The 22,691-nt window shown below is 44.7% G+C and overlaps 2 protein-coding genes across 5 annotated transcripts in view; one reads left to right on the top strand and one right to left on the bottom strand.

Annotated features, from left to right (window-relative positions):
* The window catches only part of IL5RA (interleukin 5 receptor subunit alpha), a 73,074-nt gene extending 62,615 nt beyond the window's left edge, over positions 1-10,459 (top strand). Inside the window, exons 7-12 of the mRNA XM_040407483.1 lie at positions 4,865-5,055; positions 5,202-5,332; positions 8,531-8,681; positions 9,239-9,323; positions 9,401-9,479; positions 10,009-10,459. Coding sequence (XP_040263417.1) covers positions 4,865-5,055; positions 5,202-5,332; positions 8,531-8,681; positions 9,239-9,323; positions 9,401-9,479; positions 10,009-10,155 — 784 coding nt within the window. The 3' untranslated portion in view covers positions 10,156-10,459. The remainder of the gene's footprint in view (positions 1-4,864; positions 5,056-5,201; positions 5,333-8,530; positions 8,682-9,238; positions 9,324-9,400; positions 9,480-10,008) is intronic.
* Positions 10,460-19,023: 8,564 nt separating this feature from the next.
* Positions 19,024-22,691, bottom strand: part of CNTN4 (contactin 4) — a 212,306-nt gene continuing 208,638 nt past the window's right edge. For all 4 annotated transcript variants that reach the window (XM_040406994.1, XM_040406991.1, XM_040406992.1 and 1 more), the window contains exon 23: positions 19,024-22,238. In XM_040406994.1, the coding sequence (XP_040262928.1) occupies positions 22,138-22,238 (101 nt within the window). In that variant the 3' untranslated portion in view covers positions 19,024-22,137. The remainder of the gene's footprint in view (positions 22,239-22,691) is intronic.

Here is a 22,691-nt window from a genome sequence, read left to right as displayed (position 1 = left end):
CCGCCCAGGTAGAGGAGCAAACGATTTAATGGTCAGTATTATACAATGAAATCAAACAGTGACAACATATCCAGTGACATGACATACAGTATATACATGGAGCGTCTGCCGGGCCTGGTCTGACAGAGCGATCTTAACTACCTGCAAAAATGTTTTTTTTTTCATGAAGAAGTTTCTGGAGGGGTCACTGACCATGTATACTACCGGAGAGGAGCAGGTAGTGGGGTACACTGACCATGTATACTGCCAGAGGGGAGCAGGTAGTGGGGTACACTGACCATGTATACTACCGGAGGGGAGCAGGTAGTGGGGTACACTGACCATGTATACTACCGGAGAGGAGCAGGTAGTGGGGTACACTGACCATGTATACTGCCAGAGGGGAGCAGGTAGTGGGGTACACTGACCATGTATACTACTGGAGGGGAGCAGGTAGTGGGGTACACTGACCATGTATACTACCGGAGAGGAGCAGGTAGTGGGGTACACTGACCATGTATACTACTGGAGGGGAGCAGGTAGTGGGGTACACTGACCATGTATACTGCCAGAGAGGAGCAGGTAGTGGGGTACACTAACCATGTATACTACCAGAGGGGAGCAGGTAGTGGGGTACACTGACCATGTATACTACTGGAGGGGAGCAGGTAGTGGGGTACACTGACCATGTATACTACCGGAGAGGAGCAGGTAGTGGGGTACACTGACCATGTATACTACCGGAGGGGAGCAGGTAGTGGGGTACACTGACCATGTATACTACCGGAGGGGAGCAGGTAGTGGGGTACACTGACCATGTATACTACCGGAGGGGAGCAGGTAGTGGGGTACACTGACCATGTATACTACTGGAGGGGAGCAGGTAGTGGGGTACACTGACCATGTATACTACCGGAGAGGAGCAGGTAGTGGGGTACACTGACCATGTATACTACTGGAGGGGAGCAGGTAGTGGGGTACACTGACCATGTATACTGCCAGAGAGGAGCAGGTAGTGGGGTACACTGACCATGTATACTACCGGAGGGGAGCAGGTAGTGGGGTACACTGACCATGTATACTACCGGAGGGGAGCAGGTAGTGGGGTACACTGACCATGTATACTACCGGAGAGGAGCAGGTAGTGGGGTACACTGACCATGTATACTACCGGAGGGGAGCAGGTAGTGGGGTACACTGACCATGTATACTACCGGAGGGGAGCAGGTAGTGGGGTACACTGACCATGTATACTACCGGAGGGGAGCAGGTAGTGGGGTACACTGACCATGTATACTACCGGAGGGGAGCAGGTAGTGGGGTACACTGACCATGTATACTACCGGAGAGGAGCAGGTAGTGGGGTACACTGACCATGTATACTACCGGAGGGGAGCAGGTAGTGGGGTACACTGACCATGTATACTACCGGAGGGGAGCAGGTAGTGGGGTACACTGACCATGTATACTACCAGAGGGGAGCAGGTAGTGGGGTACACTGACCATGTATACTACCAGAGGGGAGCAGGTAGTGGGGTACACTGACCATGTATACTACCGGAGGGGAGCAGGTAGTGGGGTACACTGACCATGTATACTACCGGAGAGGAGCAGGTAGTGGGGTACACTGACCATGTATACTACCGAAGGAGAGCAGGTAGTGGGGTACACTGACCATGTATACTACCGAAGGAGTGCAGGTAGTGGGGTACACTGACCATGTATACTACCAGAGGGGAGCAGGTAGTGGGGTACTCTGGCCATGTATACTACCGGAGGGGAGCAGGTAGTTGGGTACACTGACCATGTATACTACCGGAGAGGAGCAGGTAGTGGGGTACACTGACCATGTATACTACCGAAGGAGAGCAGGTAGTGGGGTACACTGACCATGTATACTACCGAAGGAGTGCAGGTAGTGGGGTACACTGACCATGTATACTACCAGAGGGGAGCAGGTAGTGGGGTACTCTGGCCATGTATACTACCGGAGGGGAGCAGGTAGTGGGGTACACTGACCATGTATACTACCGGAGGGGAGCAGGTAGTTGGGTACACTGACCATGTATACTACTGGAGGGGAGCAGGTAGTTGGGTACACTGACCATGTATACTGCCAGAGGGGAGCAGGTAGTGGGGTACACTGACCATGTATACTACCGGAGGGGAGCAGGTAGTGGGGTACACTGACCATGTATACTACCGGAGGGGAGCAGGTAGTGGGGTACACTGACCATGTATACTACCGGAGAGGAGCAGGTAGTGGGGTACACTGACCATGTATACTACCAGAGGGGAGCAGGTAGTGGGGTACACTGACGATGTATACTACCAGAGGGGAGCAGGTAGTGGGGTACACTGACCATGTATACTACCAGAGGGGAGCAGGTAGTGGGGTACACTGACGATGTATACTACCAGAGGGGAGCAGGTAGTGGGGTACACTGACCATGTATACTACCGGAGGGGAGCAGGTAGTTGGGTACACTGACCATGTATACTGCCAGAGGGGAGCAGGTAGTGGGGTACACTGACCATGTATACTACCGGAGGGGAGCAGGTAGTGGGGTACACTGACCATGTATACTACCGGAGAGGAGCAGGTAGTGGGGTACACTGACCATGTATACTACCAGAGGGGAGCAGGTAGTGGGGTACACTGACGATGTATACTACCAGAGGGGAGCAGGTAGTGGGGTACACTGACCATGTATACTACCGGAGGGGAGCAGGTAGTGGGGTACACTGACCATGTATACTACCGGAGAGGAGCAGGTAGTGGGGTACACTGACCATGTATACTACCGGAGAGGAGCAGGTAGTGGGGTACACTGACCATGTATACTACCGGAGGGGAGCAGGTAGTGGGGTACACTGACCATGTATACTACCGGAGAGGAGCAGGTAGTGGGGTACACTGACCATGTATACTACCAGAGGGGAGCAGGTAGTGGGGTACACTGACGATGTATACTACCAGAGGGGAGCAGGTAGTGGGGTACACTGACCATGTATACTACCGGAGGGGAGCAGGTAGTGGGGTACACTGACCATGTATACTACCGGAGAGGAGCAGGTAGTGGGGTACACTGACCATGTATACTACCGGAGAGGAGCAGGTAGTGGGGTACACTGACCATGTATACTACCGGAGGGGAGCAGGTAGTGGGGTACACTGACCATGTATACTACCGAAGGAGAGCAGGTAGTGGGGTACACTGACCATGTATACTACCGGAGGGGAGCAGGTAGTGGGGTACACTGACGATGTATACTACCAGAGGGGAGCAGGTAGTGGGGTACTCTGGCCATGTATACTACCGGAGGGGAGCAGGTAGTGGGGTACACTGACCATGTATACTACCAGAGGGGAGCAGGTAGTGGGGTACTCTGACCATGTATACTACCGAAGGAGTGCAGGTAGTGGGGTACACTGACCATGTATACTACCGGAGGGGAGCAGGTAGTGGGGTACTCTGACCATGTATACTACCAGAGGGGAGCAGGTAGTGGGGTACTCTGACCATGTATACTACCGGAGGGGAGCAGGTAGTGGGGTACACTGACCATGTATACTACCAGAGGGGAGCAGGTAGTGGGGTACTCTGACCATGTATACTACCGAAGGAGTGCAGGTAGTGGGGTACACTGACCATGTATACTACCGGAGGGGAGCAGGTAGTGGGGTACACTGACCATGTATACTACCAGAGGGGAGCAGGTAGTGGGGTACTCTGACCATGTATACTACCGAAGGAGTGCAGGTAGTGGGGTACACTGACCATGTATACTACCGAAGGAGTGCAGGTAGTGGGGTACACTGACCATGTATACTACCGAAGAGGAGCAGGTAGTGGGGTACACTGACCATGTATACTACCGAAGGAGTGCAGGTAGTGGGGTACACTGACCATGTATACTACCGGAGAGGAGCAGGTAGTGGGGTACACTGACCATGTATACTACCGGAGGGGAGCAGGTAGTGGGGTACACTGACCATGTATACTACCGGAGAGGAGCAGGTAGTGGGGTACACTGACCATGTATACTACCGGAGAGGAGCAGGTAGTGGGGTACACTGACCATGTATACTACCGGAGGGGAGCAGGTAGTGGGGTACACTGACCATGTATACTACCGGAGGGGAGCAGGTAGCACAGCTCAGCAAATAGAGTTACTAATGGGAGGTCAGGGGCCTGGGAAATCTGGGTGACTGCTTGGAGCAGACATAATAGTTATCATGCATATTAGTGGCAGATAAAGTGTACCCATAAAAGTGCCAGCCTCAGTATCCTGATAACAGTGCCAGCCTCAGTGCCCATAATAAAAACATCAGTCTAGGTGCCCTATAAGAGATGCAGCTTCACTGCCCCCAATAACAGTGCCAGCCTCAGTGCCCTGTGAGTGCCAGCTGCAGTTTTCCATTAACAGTGCCAGTAGCACCCCATGAGTGAATTCTCAGATCACATACATAGTGTAGGCGGGAGGCTGGCACGCCGCTCCTTGCTGCCATCACTGAACATGTGAAAATCTGGGATGAAAAGCCCATCTCCACTGGCGCTCCAGGTGTCGCAGGATGGAGGTTGGTTGGCAGCAGGGTTGCCAACAGTCCAGAAGAATCTGGACAGTCTTTAAAAATTGACAAATTTATACCTCTGTCCATGAAAAGAAATAGACGTGTCTGTGATTTTTTGAGGCTGGTGGTTCTCCCAGTAATTGCCGGTAATGAGGTCTTATCTATATACTGAGCAATAGACACTTAGAATATTTATCAATTTTCCAAATTGACTGTAAAAATTGTTGGATGTCCGTGATTTTGGGATAATTTGTCCAGAAAAAAGAAAAATTCTGGTTGGCAGCCTCACATAATACTGGTCTCCTGCAGGTGTGATACAGAGATTGAGAGGTGCCTGGACTACACGACAGAACCCGGGGGCCAAAGACGGGTCGGGTGTTGGACTCTCTCCAAATACATCTCCACCAGCAGCGACAAACCATTCCTGGTTCTCATCAATGGGACAAGCAAGAGCCTAAAGATCAGAGCAATGGAGAAGATATTCACATCAGGTGAAATAGGTGAGGAAATACCGCAAGAAGCTGCAGGATAGAAGGTGGGGGGGGGGGGGGCACTGAACCTCAACATAATGTCCTCATACCTGCAGATCTACAGAAATTATAATGTGACAGGTCATGTGATCATCCAAAATGTGTCCTCCTTCCAGAGACCATCCCACCCGTCCAGAAACTGACACTGAATAAGACGGGATTACACTGGAAGAACCCTGTCCCCTCCTTACCAGAAACATGCTTCCAATATGAAGTCAACATCGGGTCAAAGGGCAGAAATGAAACGGTAAAAAAAAAGCAACACATTATAAACCAGAGAAAAGCTATAGGGGGAAAGTATTCTGAGAGCAGTATTATAGTAGTTATATTCTTGTACATAGGACGCAGTATTATAGTAGTTATATTCTTGTACATAGGAGCAGTATTATAGTAGTTATATTCTTGTACATAGGAGCAGTATTATAGTAGTTATATTCTTGTACATAGGAGCAGTATTATAGTAGTTATATTCTTGTACATAGGACGCAGTATTATAGTAGTTATATTCTTGTACATAGAAGCAGTATTATAGCAGTTATATTCTTGTACATAGGAGCTGTATTATAGTAGTTATATTGTTGTACATATGATCAGTATTATAGCAGTTATATTCTTGTACATAGGATCAGTATTATAGCAGTTATATTCTTGTATATAGGAGCAGTATTATAGTAGTTATATCCTTGTACATAGGAGCTGTATTATAGTAGTTATATTCTTGTACATATGATCAGTATTATAGCAGTTATATTCTTGTACATAGGATCAGTATTATAGCAGTTATATTCTTGTACATAGGAGGCAGTATTATAGTAGTTATATTCTTGTACATAGGAGGCAGTATTATAGTAGTTATATTCTTGTACATATGAGTAGTATTATAGTAGTTGTATTCTTGTACATAGGAGCAGTATTATAGTAGTTATATTCTTGTACATAGGAGCAGTATTATAGTAGTTATATTCTTGTACATAGGAGCAGTATTATAGTAGTTATATTCTTGTACATAGGAGCAGTATTATAGTAGTTATATTCTTGTACATAGGAGCAGTATTATAGTAGTTATATTCTTGTACATAGGAGCAGTATTATAGTAGTTATATTCTTGTACATAGGAGCAGTATTATAGCAGTTATATTCTTGTACATAGAAGCAGTATTATAGTAGTTATATCCTTGTACATAGGAGCTGTATTATAGTAGTTATATTCTTGTACATATGATCAGTATTATAGCAGTTATATTCTTGTACATAGGATCAGTATTATAGCAGTTATATTCTTGTACATAGGAGGCAGTATTATAGTAGTTATATTCTTGTACATAGGAGGTAGTATTATAGTAGTTATATTCTTGTACATATGAGTAGTATTATAGTAGTTGTATTCTTGTACATAGGAGCAGTATTATAGTAGTTATATTCTTGTACATAGGAGCAGTATTATAGTAGTTATATTCTTGTACATAGGAGCAGTATTATAGTAGTTATATTCTTGTACATAGGAGCAGTATTATAGTAGTTATATTCTTGTACATAGGAGCAGTATTATAGTAGTTATATTCTTGTACATAGGAGCAGTATTATAGTAGTTATATTCTTGTACATAGGAGCAGTATTATAGCAGTTATATTCTTGTACATAGGGGCAGTATTATAGTAGTTATATTCTTGTACATAGGAGCAGTATTATAGTAGTTATATTCTTGTACATAGGAGCAGTATTATAGTAGTTATATTCTTGTACATAGTAGCAGTATTATAGTAGTTATATTCTTGTACATAGGAGCAGTATTATAGTAGTTATATTCTTGTACATAAGAGCAGTATTATAGTAGTTATATTCTTGTACATAGGAGCAGTATTATAGTAGTTATATTCTTGTACATAGGAGCAGTATTATAATAGTTATATTCTTATACATAGGTGGCAGTATTATAGTAGTTATATTCTTGTACATAGGAGCAGTATTATAGTAGTTATATTCTTGTACATAGGAGCAGTATTATAGCAGTTATATTCTTAAACATAGGTGGCAGTATTATAGTAGTTATATTCTTGTACATAGGAGCAGTATTATAGTAGTTATATTCTTGTACATAGGAGCAGTATTATAGTAGTTATATTCTTGTACATAGGAGGCAGTATTATAGTAGTTATATTCTTGTACATAGGAGGCAGTATTATAGTAGTTATATTCTTGTACATAGAAGCAGTATTATAGTAGTTATATCCTTGTACATAGGAGCTGTATTATAGTAGTTATATTCTTGTACATATGATCAGTATTATAGCAGTTATATTCTTGTACATAGGATCAGTATTATAGCAGTTATATTCTTGTACATAGGAGGCAGTATTATAGTAGTTATATTCTTGTACATAGGAGGTAGTATTATAGTAGTTATATTCTTGTACATATGAGTAGTATTATAGTAGTTGTATTCTTGTACATAGGAGCATTATTATAGTAGTTATATTCTTGTACATAGGAGCAGTATTATAGTAGTTATATCCTTGTACATAGGAGCAGTATTATAGTAGTTATATTCTTGTACATAGGAGGCAGTATTATAGTAGTTATATTCTTGTACATAGGAGCAGTATTATAGTAGTAATATTCTTGTACATAGGAGCAGTGTTATACTAGTTATATTCTTGTACATAGGAGGCAGTATTATAGTAGTTATATTCTTGTACATAGGAGCAGTATTATAGTAGTTATATTCTTGTACATAGGAGCAGTATTATAGTAGTTATATTCTTGTACATAGGAGCAGTATTATAGTAGTTATATCCTTGTACATAGGAGCAGTATTATAGCAGTTATATTCTTGTACATAGGAGCAGTATTATAGTAGTTATATTCTTGTACATAGGAGCAGTATTATAGTAGTTATATTCTTGTACATAGGAGGCAGTATTATAGTAGTTATATTCTTGTACATAGGAGGCAGTATTATAGTAGTTATATTCTTGTACATAGGAGGCAGTATTATAGTAGTTATATTCTTGTACATTGGAGCAGTATTATAGTAGTTATATTCTTATACATAGGGGCAGTATTATAGTAGTTATATTCTTGTACATAGGAGCAGTATTATAGCAGTTATATTCTTGTACATAGGAGCAGTATTATAGTAGTTATATTCTTGTACATAGGAGCAGTATTATAGTAGTTATATTCTTGTACATAGGAGCAGTATTATAGTAGTTATATTCTTGTACATAGGAGGCAGTATTATAGTAGTTATATTCTTGTACATAGGAGGCAGTATTATAGTAGTTATATTCTTGTACATTGGAGCAGTATTATAGTAGTTATATTCTTGTACATAGGAGCAGTATTTTAGTAGTTATATTCTTGAATATATTGTTATCTGCTAAATCTTGATATTTGATACTAACTGTTTTAATTTAAAAAAATGATATTTTTATTTGTATGACAGTTTACAGTAGCAGATTCCAGCTACTCAATTGACTTCCTGCAAAAACCCTCTACTAGGCATGTCATCCGTGTGAGAGCAGTTGGAAAGGAGCCATGTTGGTTTCGTAACAATGTGCACAGCCCTTGGACGGACCTTTTAGACTCTAGGGAAGGTGAGGTGATCATAGATTACAGAATTGTATTAGAAGGTTGTGAAAATTACACCATTTTGAAGTTAAATGTGAAATTATTTATGACAACTTATCAATAATTGAAGTGTCTGAATCTTTGGGAAAAAAAACATGTCTGTAGAGACCGGACATCTTTTATGAATAACACACTTGAAAAGCTCTGCTGGTTTGGCCATAGGGTTGGAATTTGTTCATACCACAATCCTGCTCTATCACCTCCTAAACCACAGAACGAGAGAGAGAGCTTCCTGTGATTGGTAGTCAGGAGGCTGTACTGAAAACCTGACCAGCAGACATAAGCCTACCTTTTCTGTGATTTTAATATTAATGGGCTATCCTCAGGGTAGGCCATAAATATCTGGTGGGCCGGCCATCTGACCACTCGCCTGCACTTAAGGCTAGGCCATAAATATTAAAATCCTAGAAACCCATTTAAGGATGTGTAAAGGGGCAACCTCAGTTTCGTGTCCTGTCTAAGGACGGCGTGCCCCATTCATGATGGTGTGTATTAATATAACACTTTTCCTGCTTCTCCTTAGATGTTGACAGCAGTGACACCCTTGGGATCATTCTGTCTGTCTGCCTTGGTGTATCGGTCATCCTTACACTTCTTTTGTGCATTAGGTAAGGCATATAATGTATCTGCTGTACATAAAGTGATACATTGTTTCACCTACTTTAAAATCTATTTATTCTTGCAGGTTTTGGGGACGTTTATTTCCACAGATTCCAAAACCCAACAATGACCTCAAGGACATTTTCCAAAATGTACAAAACCAGGTATCAGTGTAATGAGATGTAGCATGCAAAATCTGCTCTTCTGTTACATTGTATCATATTGCACAAAGCAGAATGAAAGTTATCATGGGGCATTTAATATCATCCTTTTTTTCATGAACCCTCCAAAAACAGGAAACAGTAGAATGTTTGTCAAGGACGTTTTAAGATTCAGGACAGCAGAATAGATGCTGTAGAATTAAGAGGTTTTCTCAGGTACTATTAGGGGCATATAAATGATACAGAAGAGGCCCGTCAATCAGGACTCATCACTATTAGGCACATTAAAGAGCAGCTTTTAATGAGTGGCTCTTGGGTAACTGTGCTGACCCCTCCATGCATGACATGTCCAGTGGTGCATGTGGATGCAATGACAATTTTCCCCTGTAGTGGCCACTGCAGGCTATGGCCGATCAGGGATTTCCATATGATCAGCAGGTCGGCTTGAATTTAAAAAATGGCTGATGAGACAACTCCACTGATCTCATATAAAAGTTGTTTATTGATTTGTGTCTTCTGCTCCATCTTCTAGGCACTGATGCGCTGCAACTCATGGGACAACGAAGAAGTGATCAGCTACATTGAGGAGATAGTAGAATCAGACAAGTACAAGACGTCCTCAGATTATGGGCACATTGGAGATTATTCCTCCAGTGGACTGTGTAAACCCTTAAAATAATAAGTTTTTTTTTAATTTGGTGGTGGCACATGGACGCGAGAACCTGGTGTAGAACTGGACTGTGCTTCAGCAGGGCCCCCAAGTGGTAAAATTATTGTGCCAGAAAGATGCTTATTCTAAAGGGAAGCTGTCACATTGAACATGGTGTCTGAGCTGATGGCAGCATGTTATAAAGCAGGAGGAGCTGAGCAGATTGATATATAGTTTGTGGGAAAAGATTCAGTATAACTCATATTTCATGTATTTAAATTCCTACTCATTTTGGGCATTGAAGGAGGAGGTCCTATCAGTGACTGACAGCCTTCCCTCTATGAGGAGGAGGTCCTATCAGTGACTTACAGCCTTCCCTCTATGAGGAGACGGTCCTATCAGTGACTGACAGCCTTCCCTCTATGAGGAGACGGTCCTATCAGTGACTGACAGCCTTCCCTCTATGAGGAGGCGGTCCTATCAGTGACTTACAGCCTTCCCTCTATGAGGAGACGGTCCTATCAGTGACTGACAGCCTTCCCTCTATGAGGAGACGGTCCTATCAGTGACTGACAGCCTTCCCTCTATGAGGAGGCGGTCCTATCAGTGACTTACAGCCTTCCCTCTATGAGGAGACGGTCCTATCAGTGACTGACAGCCTTCCCTCTATGAGGAGACGGTCCTATCAGTGACTGACAGCCTTCCCTCTATGAGGAGGCGGTCCTATCAGTGACTTACAGCCTTCCCTCTATGAGGAGACGGTCCTATCAGTGACTGACAGCCTTCCCTCTATGAGGAGGCGGTCCTATCAGTGACTGACAGCCTTCCCTCTATGAGGAGGAGGTCCTATCAGTGACTGACAGCCTTCCCTCTATGAGGAGGAGGTCCTATCAGTGACTGACAGCCTTCCCTCTATGAGGAGGAGGTCCTATCAGTGATTGGCAGCCTTTACTCTATGAGGAGGAGGTCCTATCAGTGACTGACAGCCTTCCCTCTATGAGGAGGAGGTCCTATCAGTGACTGACAGCCTTCCCTCTATGAGGAGGAGGTCCTATCAGTGACTGACAGCCTTCCCTCTATGAGGCGGAGGTCCTATCTGTGACTGACAGCCTTCCCTCTATGAGGAGGAGGTCCTATCAGTGACTGACAGCCTTCCCTCTATGAGGAGGAGGTCCTATCAGTGACTGACAGCTTTCCCTCTATGAGGAGGAGGTCCTATCAGTGACTGACAGCCTTCCCTCTATGACAGGGAGGTCCTATCAGTGACTGACAGCCTTCCCTCTATGACAGGGAGGTCCTATCAGTGACTGACAGCCTTCCCTCTATGAGGAGGAGGTCCGATCAGTGACTGACAGCTTTCCCTCTATGAGGAGGAGGTACTATCAGTGACTGACAGCCTTCCCTCTATGAGGAGGAGGTCCTATCAGTGACTGACAGCCTTCCCTCTATGAGGAGACGGTCCTATCAGTGACTGACAGCCTTCCCTCTATGAGGAGGAGGTCCTATCAGTGACTGACAGCCTTCCCTCTATGAGGAGGCGGTCCTATCAGTGACTGACAGCCTTCCCTCTATGAGGAGGAGGTCCTATCAGTGACTGACAGCCTTCCCTCTATGAGGAAGAGGTCCTATCAGTGACTGACAGCCTTCCCTCTATGAGGAGGTGGTCCTATCAGTGACTTACAGCCTTCCCTCTATGAGGAGACGGTCCTATCAGTGACTGACAGCCTTCCCTCTATGAGGAGGCGGTCCTATCAGTGACTGACAGCCTTCCCTCTATGAGGAGGCGGTCCTATCAGTAACTGACAGCCTTCCCTCTATGAGGAGACGGTCCTATCAGTGACTGACAGCCTTCCCTCTATGAGGAGGCGGTCCTATCAGTGACTGACAGCCTTCCCTCTATGAGGAGGAGGTCCTATCAGTGACTGACAGCCTTCCCTCTATGAGGAGGCGGTCCTATCAGTGACTGACAGCCTTCCCTCTATGAGGAGGCGGTCCTATCAGTGATTGACAGCCTTCCCTCTATAAGGAGGAGGTCCTATCATTGACTGACAGCCTTCCCTCTATAAGGAGGAGGTCCTATCATTGACTGACAGCCTTCCCTCTATGAGGAGGTCCTATCAGTGACTGACAGCCTTCCCTCTATGACAGGGAGGTCCTATCAGTGACTGACAGCCTTCCCTCTATGAGGAGGCGGTCCTATCAGTGACTGACAGCCTTCCCTCTATGAGGAGGAGGTCCTATCAGTGACTGACAGCCTTCCCTCTATGAGTAGGAGGTCCTATCAGTGACTGACAGCCTTCCCTCTATGAGGAGGCGGTCCTATCAGGGACTGATAGCCTTCCCTCTATGAGGAGGAGGTCCTATCAGTGACTGACAGCCTTCCTTCTATGAGGAGGATGTCCTATCAGTGACTGACAGCCTTCCCTCTATGAGCAGGAGGTCCTATCAGTGACTGACAGCCTTCCCTCTATGACAGGGAGGTCCTATCAGTGACTGACAGCCTTCCTTCTATGAGGAGGATGTCCTATCAGTGACTGACAGCCTTCCTTCTATGAGGAGGATGTCCTATCAGTGACTGACAGCCTTCCCTCTATGAGCAGGAGGTCCTATCAGTGACTGACAGCCTTCCCTCTATGACAGGGAGGTCCTATCAGTGACTGACAGCCTTCCCTCTATGAGGAGGAGGTCCTATCAGTGACTGACAGCTTTCCCTCTATGAGGAGGAGGTCCTATCAGTGACTGACAGCCTTCCCTCTATGACAGGGAGGTCCTATCAGTGACTGACAGCCTTCCCTCTATGACAGGGAGGTCCTATCAGTGACTGACAGCCTTCCCTCTATGAGGAGGAGGTCCGATCAGTGACTGACAGCTTTCCCTCTATGAGGAGGAGGTACTATCAGTGACTGACAGCCTTCCCTCTATGACAGGGAGGTCCTATCAGTGACTGACAGCCTTCCCTCTATGACAGGGAGGTCCTATCAGTGACTGACAGCCTTCCCTCTATGAGGAGGAGGTCCTATCAGTGACTGACAGCCTTCCCTCTATGAGGAGACGGTCCTATCAGTGACTGACAGCCTTCCCTCTATGAGGAGGAGGTCCTATCAGTGACTGACAGCCTTCCCTCTATGAGGAGGCGGTCCTATCAGTGACTGACAGCCTTCCCTCTATGAGGAGGAGGTCCTATCAGTGACTGACAGCCTTCCCTCTATGAAGAAGAGGTCCTATCAGTGACTGACAGCCTTCCCTCTATGAGGAGGTGGTCCTATCAGTGACTTACAGCCTTCCCTCTATGAGGAGACGGTCCTATCAGTGACTGACAGCCTTCCCTCTATGAGGAGGCGGTCCTATCAGTGACTGACAGCCTTCCCTCTATGAGGAGGCGGTCCTATCAGTAACTGACAGCCTTCCCTCTATGAGGAGACGGTCCTATCAGTGACTGACAGCCTTCCCTCTATGAGGAGGTGGTCCTATCAGTGACTGACAGCCTTCCCTCTATGAGGAGGAGGTCCTATCAGTGACTGACAGCCTTCCCTCTATGAGGAGGCGGTCCTATCAGTGACTGACAGCCTTCCCTCTATGAGGAGGCGGTCCTATCAGTGATTGACAGCCTTCCCTCTATAAGGAGGAGGTCCTATCATTGACTGACAGCCTTCCCTCTATAAGGAGGAGGTCCTATCATTGACTGACAGCCTTCCCTCTATGAGGAGGTCCTATCAGTGACTGACAGCCTTCCCTCTATGACAGGGAGGTCCTATCAGTGACTGACAGCCTTCCCTCTATGAGGAGGCGGTCCTATCAGTGACTGACAGCCTTCCCTCTATGAGGAGGAGGTCCTATCAGTGACTGACAGCCTTCCCTCTATGAGGAGGAGGAGGTCCTATCAGTGACTGACAGCCTTCCCTCTATGAGGAGGAGGTCCTATCAGTGACTGACAGCCTTCCCTCTATGAGGAGGAGGTCCTATCAGTGACTTACAGCCTTCCCTCTATGAGGAGACGGTCCTATCAGTGACTGACAGCCTTCCCTCTATGAGGAGGCGGTCCTATCAGTGACTGACAGCCTTCCCTCTATGAGGAGGCGGTCCTATCAGTAACTGACAGCCTTCCCTCTATGAGGAGACGGTCCTATCAGTGACTGACAGCCTTCCCTCTATGAGGAGGTGGTCCTATCAGTGACTGACAGCCTTCCCTCTATGAGGAGGAGGTCCTATCAGTGACTGACAGCCTTCCCTCTATGAGGAGGCGGTCCTATCAGTGACTGACAGCCTTCCCTCTATGAGGAGGCGGTCCTATCAGTGATTGACAGCCTTCCCTCTATAAGGAGGAGGTCCTATCATTGACTGACAGCCTTCCCTCTATAAGGAGGAGGTCCTATCATTGACTGACAGCCTTCCCTCTATGAGGAGGTCCTATCAGTGACTGACAGCCTTCCCTCTATGACAGGGAGGTCCTATCAGTGACTGACAGCCTTCCCTCTATGAGGAGGCGGTCCTATCAGTGACTGACAGCCTTCCCTCTATGAGGAGGAGGTCCTATCAGTGACTGACAGCCTTCCCTCTATGAGGAGGAGGAGGTCCTATCAGTGACTGACAGCCTTCCCTCTATGAGTAGGAGGTCCTATCAGTGACTGACAGCCTTCCCTCTATGAGGAGGAGGTCCTATCAGGGACTGATAGCCTTCCCTCTATGAGGAGGAGGTCCTATCAGTGACTGACAGCCTTCCTTCTATGAGGAGGATGTCCTATCAGTGACTGACAGCCTTCCCTCTATGAGCAGGAGGTCCTATCAGTGACTGACAGCCTTCCCTCTATGAGGAGGAGGTCCTATCAGTGACTGACAGCCTTCCCTCTATGACAGGGAGGTCCTATCAGTGACTGACAGCCTTCCTTCTATGAGGAGGATGTCCTATCAGTGACTGACAGCCTTCCTTCTATGAGGAGGATGTCCTATCAGTGACTGACAGCCTTCCCTCTATGAGCAGGAGGTCCTATCAGTGACTGACAGCCTTCCCTCTATGACAGGGAGGTCCTATCAGTGACTGACAGCCTTCCCTCTATGAGGAGGAGGTCCTATCAGTGACTGACAGCCTGCCCTCTATGAGCAGGAGGTCCTATCAGTGACTGACAGCCTTCCCTCTATGAGCAGGAGGTCCTATCAGTGACTGACAGCCTTCCCTCTATGACAGGGAGGTCCTATCAGTGACTGACAGCCTTCCCTCTATGAGGAGGAGGTCCTATCAGTGACTGACAGCCTTCCCTCTATGAGGAGGAGGTCCTATCAGTGACTGACAGCCTTCCATGAGGAGGAGGTCCTATCAGTGACTGACAGCCTTCCATGAGGAGGTCCTATCAGTAAATGACAGCCTGCCCTCTATGAGCAGGAGGTCCTATCAGTGACTGACAGCCTTCCCTCTATGAGGAGACGGTCCTATCAGTGACTGACAGCCTTCCCTCTATGAGCAGGAGGTCCTATCAGTGACTGACAGCCTTCCCTCTATGAGGAGGAGGTCCTATCAGTGACTGACAGCCTTCCCTCTATGAGGAGGAGGTCCTATCAGTGACTGACAGCCTTCCCTCTATGAGTAGGAGGTCCTATCATTGACTGACAGCCTTCCCTCTATGAGGAGGCGGTCCTATCAGTGACTGACAGCCTTCCCTCTATGAGGAGGAGGTCCTATCAGTGACTGACAGCCTTCCCTCTATGAGGAGGAGGTCCTATCAGTGACTGACAGCCTTCCATGAGGAGGTCCTATCAGTGACTGACAGCCTTCCATGAGGAGGTCCTATCAGTGACTGACAGCCTGCCCTCTATGAGGAGGAGGTCCTATCAGTGACTGACATAGAGGGAAGGCTATCTGTGCATGTAGAGATAGCTGTCAATCACTGATAGGACCGCCTCCTGGACTAAAAGCCCAGAATTTTAATAAATGAAATATAATTTATTAGGCTTCATTCACATCACCGTTCAGCATTTCCGTTCTTTTGCTCCGTTTAGGAGCAGGAGAACGGAAAGGACGGATTCGGCACATAACTGAGTCGAACGGAGCCCTTAGGACCCCAAAGACTATAATGGACTCTGTTAGGTTTCCGCTCAGAAAATGGTTTTGGAGCGGAAACAAAAGTTGTGTGAGCAGGACTTTTGTCTCCGCTTCAAAATCATCTTCTGAGCGGAAACATAACGGAGCAGGAGAACAGAAAGGCTGAACGGTGGTGATGTGAACAAAGCCTTACACTGAATCTTTTCCCACAAACTATATAGCAATCTGCTCAGCTCCTCCTGCTCTATAACCTGCTGCTGGAAGATTATATTGCATTGTCACAGTGACAGGTTCTTTTAAAGACCATCCTTTACACTGCAAAATTTTTGTCTTTAAGGTTATTAAAAGTCACAAAACGATGTTCATAACTATGTAACCTCATTGTTTTTAATGTACTCATGTCTGTACTCCATTTGAATATTTTTTGTCTTATTTTGTTCTTTTGTTGTCTTGATACTTATATATTTATACGTTTTACTGCCTTAAAATTCTAATAAAAAATCTTTGAAACTAAAAGTCACAAAAACTATGGCAAATGTGTGGAGTTTTACCTTCTGTGCTCTTATTTTATGTTTGTTGTATATAAATGTCCCCAAAGTAGACTGATAGAATTACCTGCACTAATACATTGTAGCAAACTATTTGGACAAGAGAGATTTGTGCTGTTGATGGCTATTTAATTGAGGACTGTAGACTGGAAAAAATATTGTGTAATGCACAGGTGTGAGGAATATTAGGTCTCTGCATGACTTTAGCCTCTGGTTGTAAACTATTCTGCTGCTGCAGTCACTGTGTACATACATTACTTATCCTGTACTGATCCTGAGTTACATCCTGTATTATACTCCAGAGCTGCACTCACTATTCTGCTGCTGCAGTCACTGTGTACATACATTACTTATCCTGTACTGATCCTGAGTTACATCCTGTATTATACTCCAGAGCTGCACTCACTATTCTGCTGCTGCAGTCACTGTGTACATACATTACTTATCCTGTACAGATCCTGAGTTATATCCTGTATTATACTCCAGATCTGCACTCACTATTCTGCTGCTGCAGTCACTGTGTACATACATTACTTATCCTGTACTGATCCTGGGTTACATCCTGTATAATACTTCAGAGCTGCACTCACTATTCTGCTGGTGCAGTCACTGTGCACATACATTACTTATCCTGTACAGATCCTGAGTTACATCCTGTATTATACTTCAGAGCTGCACTCACTATTCTGCTGGTGCAGTCACTGTGTACATACATTACTTATCCTGTACTGATCCTGAGTTACATCCTGTATTATACTCCAGAGCTGCACTCACTATTCTGCTGGTGCAGTCACTGTGTACATACATTACTTATCCTGTACTGATCCTGAGTTACATCCTGTATTATACTCCAGAGCTGCACTCACTATTCTGATGGTGGAGTCACTGTGTACATATATTACTTATCCTGTACTGATCCAGAGTTACATCCTGTATTATGCTCCAGAGCTGCACTCACTATTCTGATGGTGCAGTCACTGTGTACATACATTACATTACTAATCCTGTACTGATTCTGAGTTACATCATGTGTTATACTCCAGAGCTGCACTCGCTATTCTGCTGGTGCAGTCACTATGTACATACATTACTTATCCTGTACTGATCCAGAGTTACATCCTGTATTATACTCCAGAGCTGCACTCACTATTCTGCTGGTGGAGTCACTGTGTACATACATTACTTATCCTGTACTGATCCTGAGTTACATCCTGTATTATGCTCCAGAGCTGCACTCACTATTCTGCTGGTGCAGCCATTGTGTACCGCTCAGTTTCCAGACTCCATCTGTCACATTACGGTGTATGCCGGCATACAAGAAAGAAATCACCAATCACTTTGTGTGACACAGATCCTTAGGAACAGAATTTTAATTAACCGCATGGCAGACATGGTTCTGTACAGATACCTTAAGAAAAAAGTTGCATACTGGATATTTGTAAACAGAATCACAAAAAAAAAAGCAAAATTGTGTCAGAACATGAATCTCCAGAGCGCGAGATCAGAGGTAAAAAAATAAAGTGCCTTTAATTGGTATGTGCTTTATATTTTATCATGTATTCTATAGAATGACCCCAACCTTCCCCACAGGGTTTGCTGTAACCCTGTATTCACAATGTACAACCGTGCTCCTCTGAATTGCACAAGCAGTTCTCGCCCTCTTGCAGCGTTCCTCCGGGTGGACAGGAGACAGACAGAGGTAATCTCTGCTCTGAAGATTCCTCTGATAAGCCGCAGAATCAAAAGTACAAACTACGTGAAACAAAGTCCTATGTCAAGGATGGAATATACAACAGCCTCCTATAAGATATGCCCCAAGTGAGTGGGACGTATTCAGGTGCTACAGGACCCCAGGGTGATGGAGGAGGGGAACTGAAGGAAAGTGGAAAGAGAAACCAACCAAAAAGAATAAAATGGGATAAAAGAGAAAAAAAAAAAATGTATTACATGTCAGCAAATTGTGGGTGGAGGGGCAAGACATTCTGGGTCAATGCAACTGATGGAGTCAAATGCTATACAATCCTCTTCACATACATCGACTGCATGTATGAATCCGCACTGAATATACACACCTGTTACACAGAAGCAAGAGAGACTGCCATTTTGAACCAAATTTCCCAAAAATTGTGCCCGCCTCCATTGTTGTAACAGGTGCATTGTGATAACTGGGATCTTTGCTCATGGACACCTCAGCCGCGGTTCAGTGAAGGCGACCAACCAATTTAATAATTTCTTCCAAATATAAGAACATATTATAAATTACTAAAGAGAAAAAAAGTGCATCACTGTTCAGAAGCTGTTCCTTCTGAATTATTCTACCGCCAGGTTGAAGATATTTTTGAATTCCGACGATGCTGTCTGTAACAATCAGATTTAAGTGCAATTTAAAAATGAAATAAATAAAAGGAAACTTTTTTTTTTCATTTGTGACACTTCGCAAGTGTCACCCATGAACCTTCATCCCCCATCGACCCAGTTGCTCCTCAACCCTTCAAGAGGCTTTGCTCATGATCCTGGTTGTCTTCCAGAGGACAATTCTCATGGTGGCCGTGCCCCAGGGTTTGCTCAGTTCTTGGGAAACACCGATCTTCCAGTGAATCGAGCTCAGAAAACCACAGCTGAGACTCTTGTCTGCAAACTGCAACCTAACCATAGTCAAAAAGGCAACAAAATAACAATTCAGTCCTAATCTCTGTCAGGTATCGTCTTACAATCACCCTGTACCTAGATCTAGATCATAACAGGCGATACAATGATAATCGTGCCGATGGGAGTCAACGCGGCTGCCGCCCGGCACTTCTTATGCTCATAACCCTGAGTTTTCAGTGTTCTTTTAATTGATGATATGAAATGGTATCAATGGGCTTACCAGTCACTCGTCTGATTATGCGTGCACCCTCTCCATGTGGTTTTAAAAAAAGATCTAGGTACAGTCATTTTTGTATAAGTTCTAGGTATCCTATGAAAACGTTCTAGGTATATCATACATTGTAGCCCCTGTAGGAAGCTTTATACACTCTCTGCAATATATATATATTTATATTTATAGATTATTTTTTTCCACTTGGATAATTAAGAACATTCATAACTTAAGGAATTATATAAACATACAGGAGGCTCTGCGCTCCGTCAGCTCTTTGTAGGCAGGTCACTTTTTTTTTTTTTCTTCATAAAACACAAATTGCTCTCCGTATGAGTCACGTGGTCTCTTATTAGTCCAAACTCAACATACAGTGCTGGAAGTAGCTGAGTAATGGCATTGTATGTGGTTCACGTGGCCGGTCCGGACTGCAGATGACCAATGCTTATGACTGAGGTCCTGTCCATCAAAAGCTCTGCTCATTGTCAATGCTATGATTTGTACCCTGGTTTCCCAGACTCTAGAAAGATCAGGATCTTGACAATCTACAGCAAATATTCTCCATCATTCGCCCGAGAAAGCTACCATCTATGCAAAGGCCATAAAATATTGGAATGTCTACTAACTGTCCATATAGCACCAGAACAAAGTATCCATACAGGATTTCAATCTCTGTGCACTTCAGGAACTCTTCTCATCTATATTGACCATCTATAAAAGAAGAGGATCTACCTTCCACAAGAGATTGGGACTTTTTTCTACATCTAGTCATTGTACACGACAGAAGAGAACCGACCAGGAACTCTTATCGCCATCCATAAATGAGAGAGTCTGCTCAGAGATAGATGCTCTACCTTCTGTAAGGTTTCGGAAGCTCATCCCCTCTCCAGTCATTTGAATATCTACTAATGTCCATATGAGGACTGACTTACAAGAGAAGAGGCAATCTTCCCACCATTCATAATAAAGACATCTACCTTCTAGAGGGGATCAGTAAGTCTTCAGACCATCCATAACCAAGACATCTCATTACCGTCTGGATACATAGAGTATCCATCTTCTAAATAGGATCCACAACATCTCCACACCATAATCAAGATACCTATCGCAGATCTATGTGTTCCCAATCTATAACCAAAGGTGCTCATCCATCATTAGAACATCTACTTATCTTCTGCATCAAAGGGTCCATCTACTTTCCATATAAGATCAGTAGTTCTAACCATTCATAATCAACATAAGAGAAGGGGACCTGTTCCTTTTTATTAAGAGATTAGGAACTGTTCCTACCATCCATAATCTTAGTAACTATTCATTACCCATAACTAAAGATGATCCACCTTCTATAGGAGACTAGGGACTCTTCCTACCATCCATAATCTTAATATCTACTCATTACCTGTAACGAAAGATGATCCGTCTTCTATAAGAGACCAGGAACTTTTCCAACCATATATAATCTGAATACCTAACCTTTATCCATAACCAGAGCTCATTTACTTTATGTACGAGAGCAGGATCTTTTCCTACTATCCATAATCTTAATATCTACTCATTACCCATAACCAAAGATGATCCACCATAATTAGGAGGTAAGGAACTCTTTCCACCATTCATAATCTGATTATCTACTCATTATTCATAGTCATAGATGATCCACCTTCTATAGGTGGATCATCTTCCAATCATCTATAATGCCATAATCTATTGACTATTGATCTATAACCAAGTAGGATCCACCTTCTCCAGATGTTCAGAAACTACTCTGACTATTCACAATGTCATTATAGTACATAGCAAAACTGGTTCAACCTCCTCTGGAGATCATGAACTCATCCTTAAATATAACCAGTCCTAGAGGACCTCTAACTGCTCAATCTCTATGCCCCAAGATGAGAACATCTGCTCTCCCTCTACAGTCTATGTATCAAGTTATGGAAACCGGGCACTTATCTGAAAAAAATAAAAAACTTCTCCACACTTGTATCCAGGTGACGGAATGGTTACACCAAAGGTTCTCCATTTATGGTCCTAGTTTATTATATATCCAGCTATAAATAACGATTTGTAACCTTTTCCGTGGTAGAAACCATTTTACCGACGTGACCCTCACGATGTTCTGCAGCCCGCCGGATCTTATCCGTGACTGGGCTCAGGACCAGGCATCGCTTTATGGTCATGGGCAGGTCCAGGAGATGTGAAATATAAAGAGCATATAAAATATTCTAGTCCTGGGTCAGGAAGGAAGGAGAGAAGAGAGTTGTATGAGACACCTGCAGCATTGTACAGCAAAAAACGTAGATATCTACATCATGTTAACCTTAAAAAACTCTATAAAACACTAGATATTAAGAATAAAAAATATGCATATACGGCATGTAAACTGCTTTGGTAACATCATATTCCAGATGTCGTCAGTGCATAAAATCCTCCCCGCAGGGAGAGGAGGAAGCTCAAAAGCTGAGGGCAATCTCAGGATATTCCATAAGGAGCCATTGTGTGTGGAGGATATTCCTGGTCCACCGTCCGTGAGTATGATGCCAGTCTCTGGGAGTCTGAGACGCTCGAGGTCATAAGCTGGAGCGCGCAGTGAGGGAGATCATTAAGGTGCTGATGGCGGATAAGGTGCAGGCGTTTGACGTGGAAGCACCTGACCCTTGCGCGTAGGCATCTGGAAAAAAGGAAACTGCATCAGCAGGTGTCCTATGAGAAGAGCTTCGGTCTATGAATCCGATGACAACACTTCCTGCTTCTGCGCCCTGGCAGTTTTTGTTGTGTTTTATGTCGCCTGTGCCATTTTCTGATTTTATGACACTTTGAGGACACATTTAACATTTGTGGTGCAATTGAGTTTTTTTTGGAGCACTTTTTCAGATGTATTCTGCAATGTAATCTTTGAGTTTTTCGTCTGATAAACTTAAAGTTTTACTGTCAGATTTTTTTTTTTTCTGCTAATGTGCAGAGAAAGGGACCAGGAACATTTTTCTAATGTTGTTTATTTAGGGAAAACCTTTATTTATAGGAGAAAACTAGGGCTGAAATGTCCCTGTAAAGCCACGACAAAGGGGTGAAACCAAAATGACACACGAGGCAACATATTTGTCCCACACAGAGGCGGCCGTTA

Source organism: Bufo bufo, chromosome 9, assembly GCF_905171765.1.
Source record: "Bufo bufo chromosome 9, aBufBuf1.1, whole genome shotgun sequence".
NCBI lineage: Eukaryota > Metazoa > Chordata > Amphibia > Anura > Bufonidae > Bufo > Bufo bufo.
The sequence above is the reverse complement of the archived record's forward strand: the minus strand, read 5'-3'. Positions and strand labels throughout refer to the sequence as shown.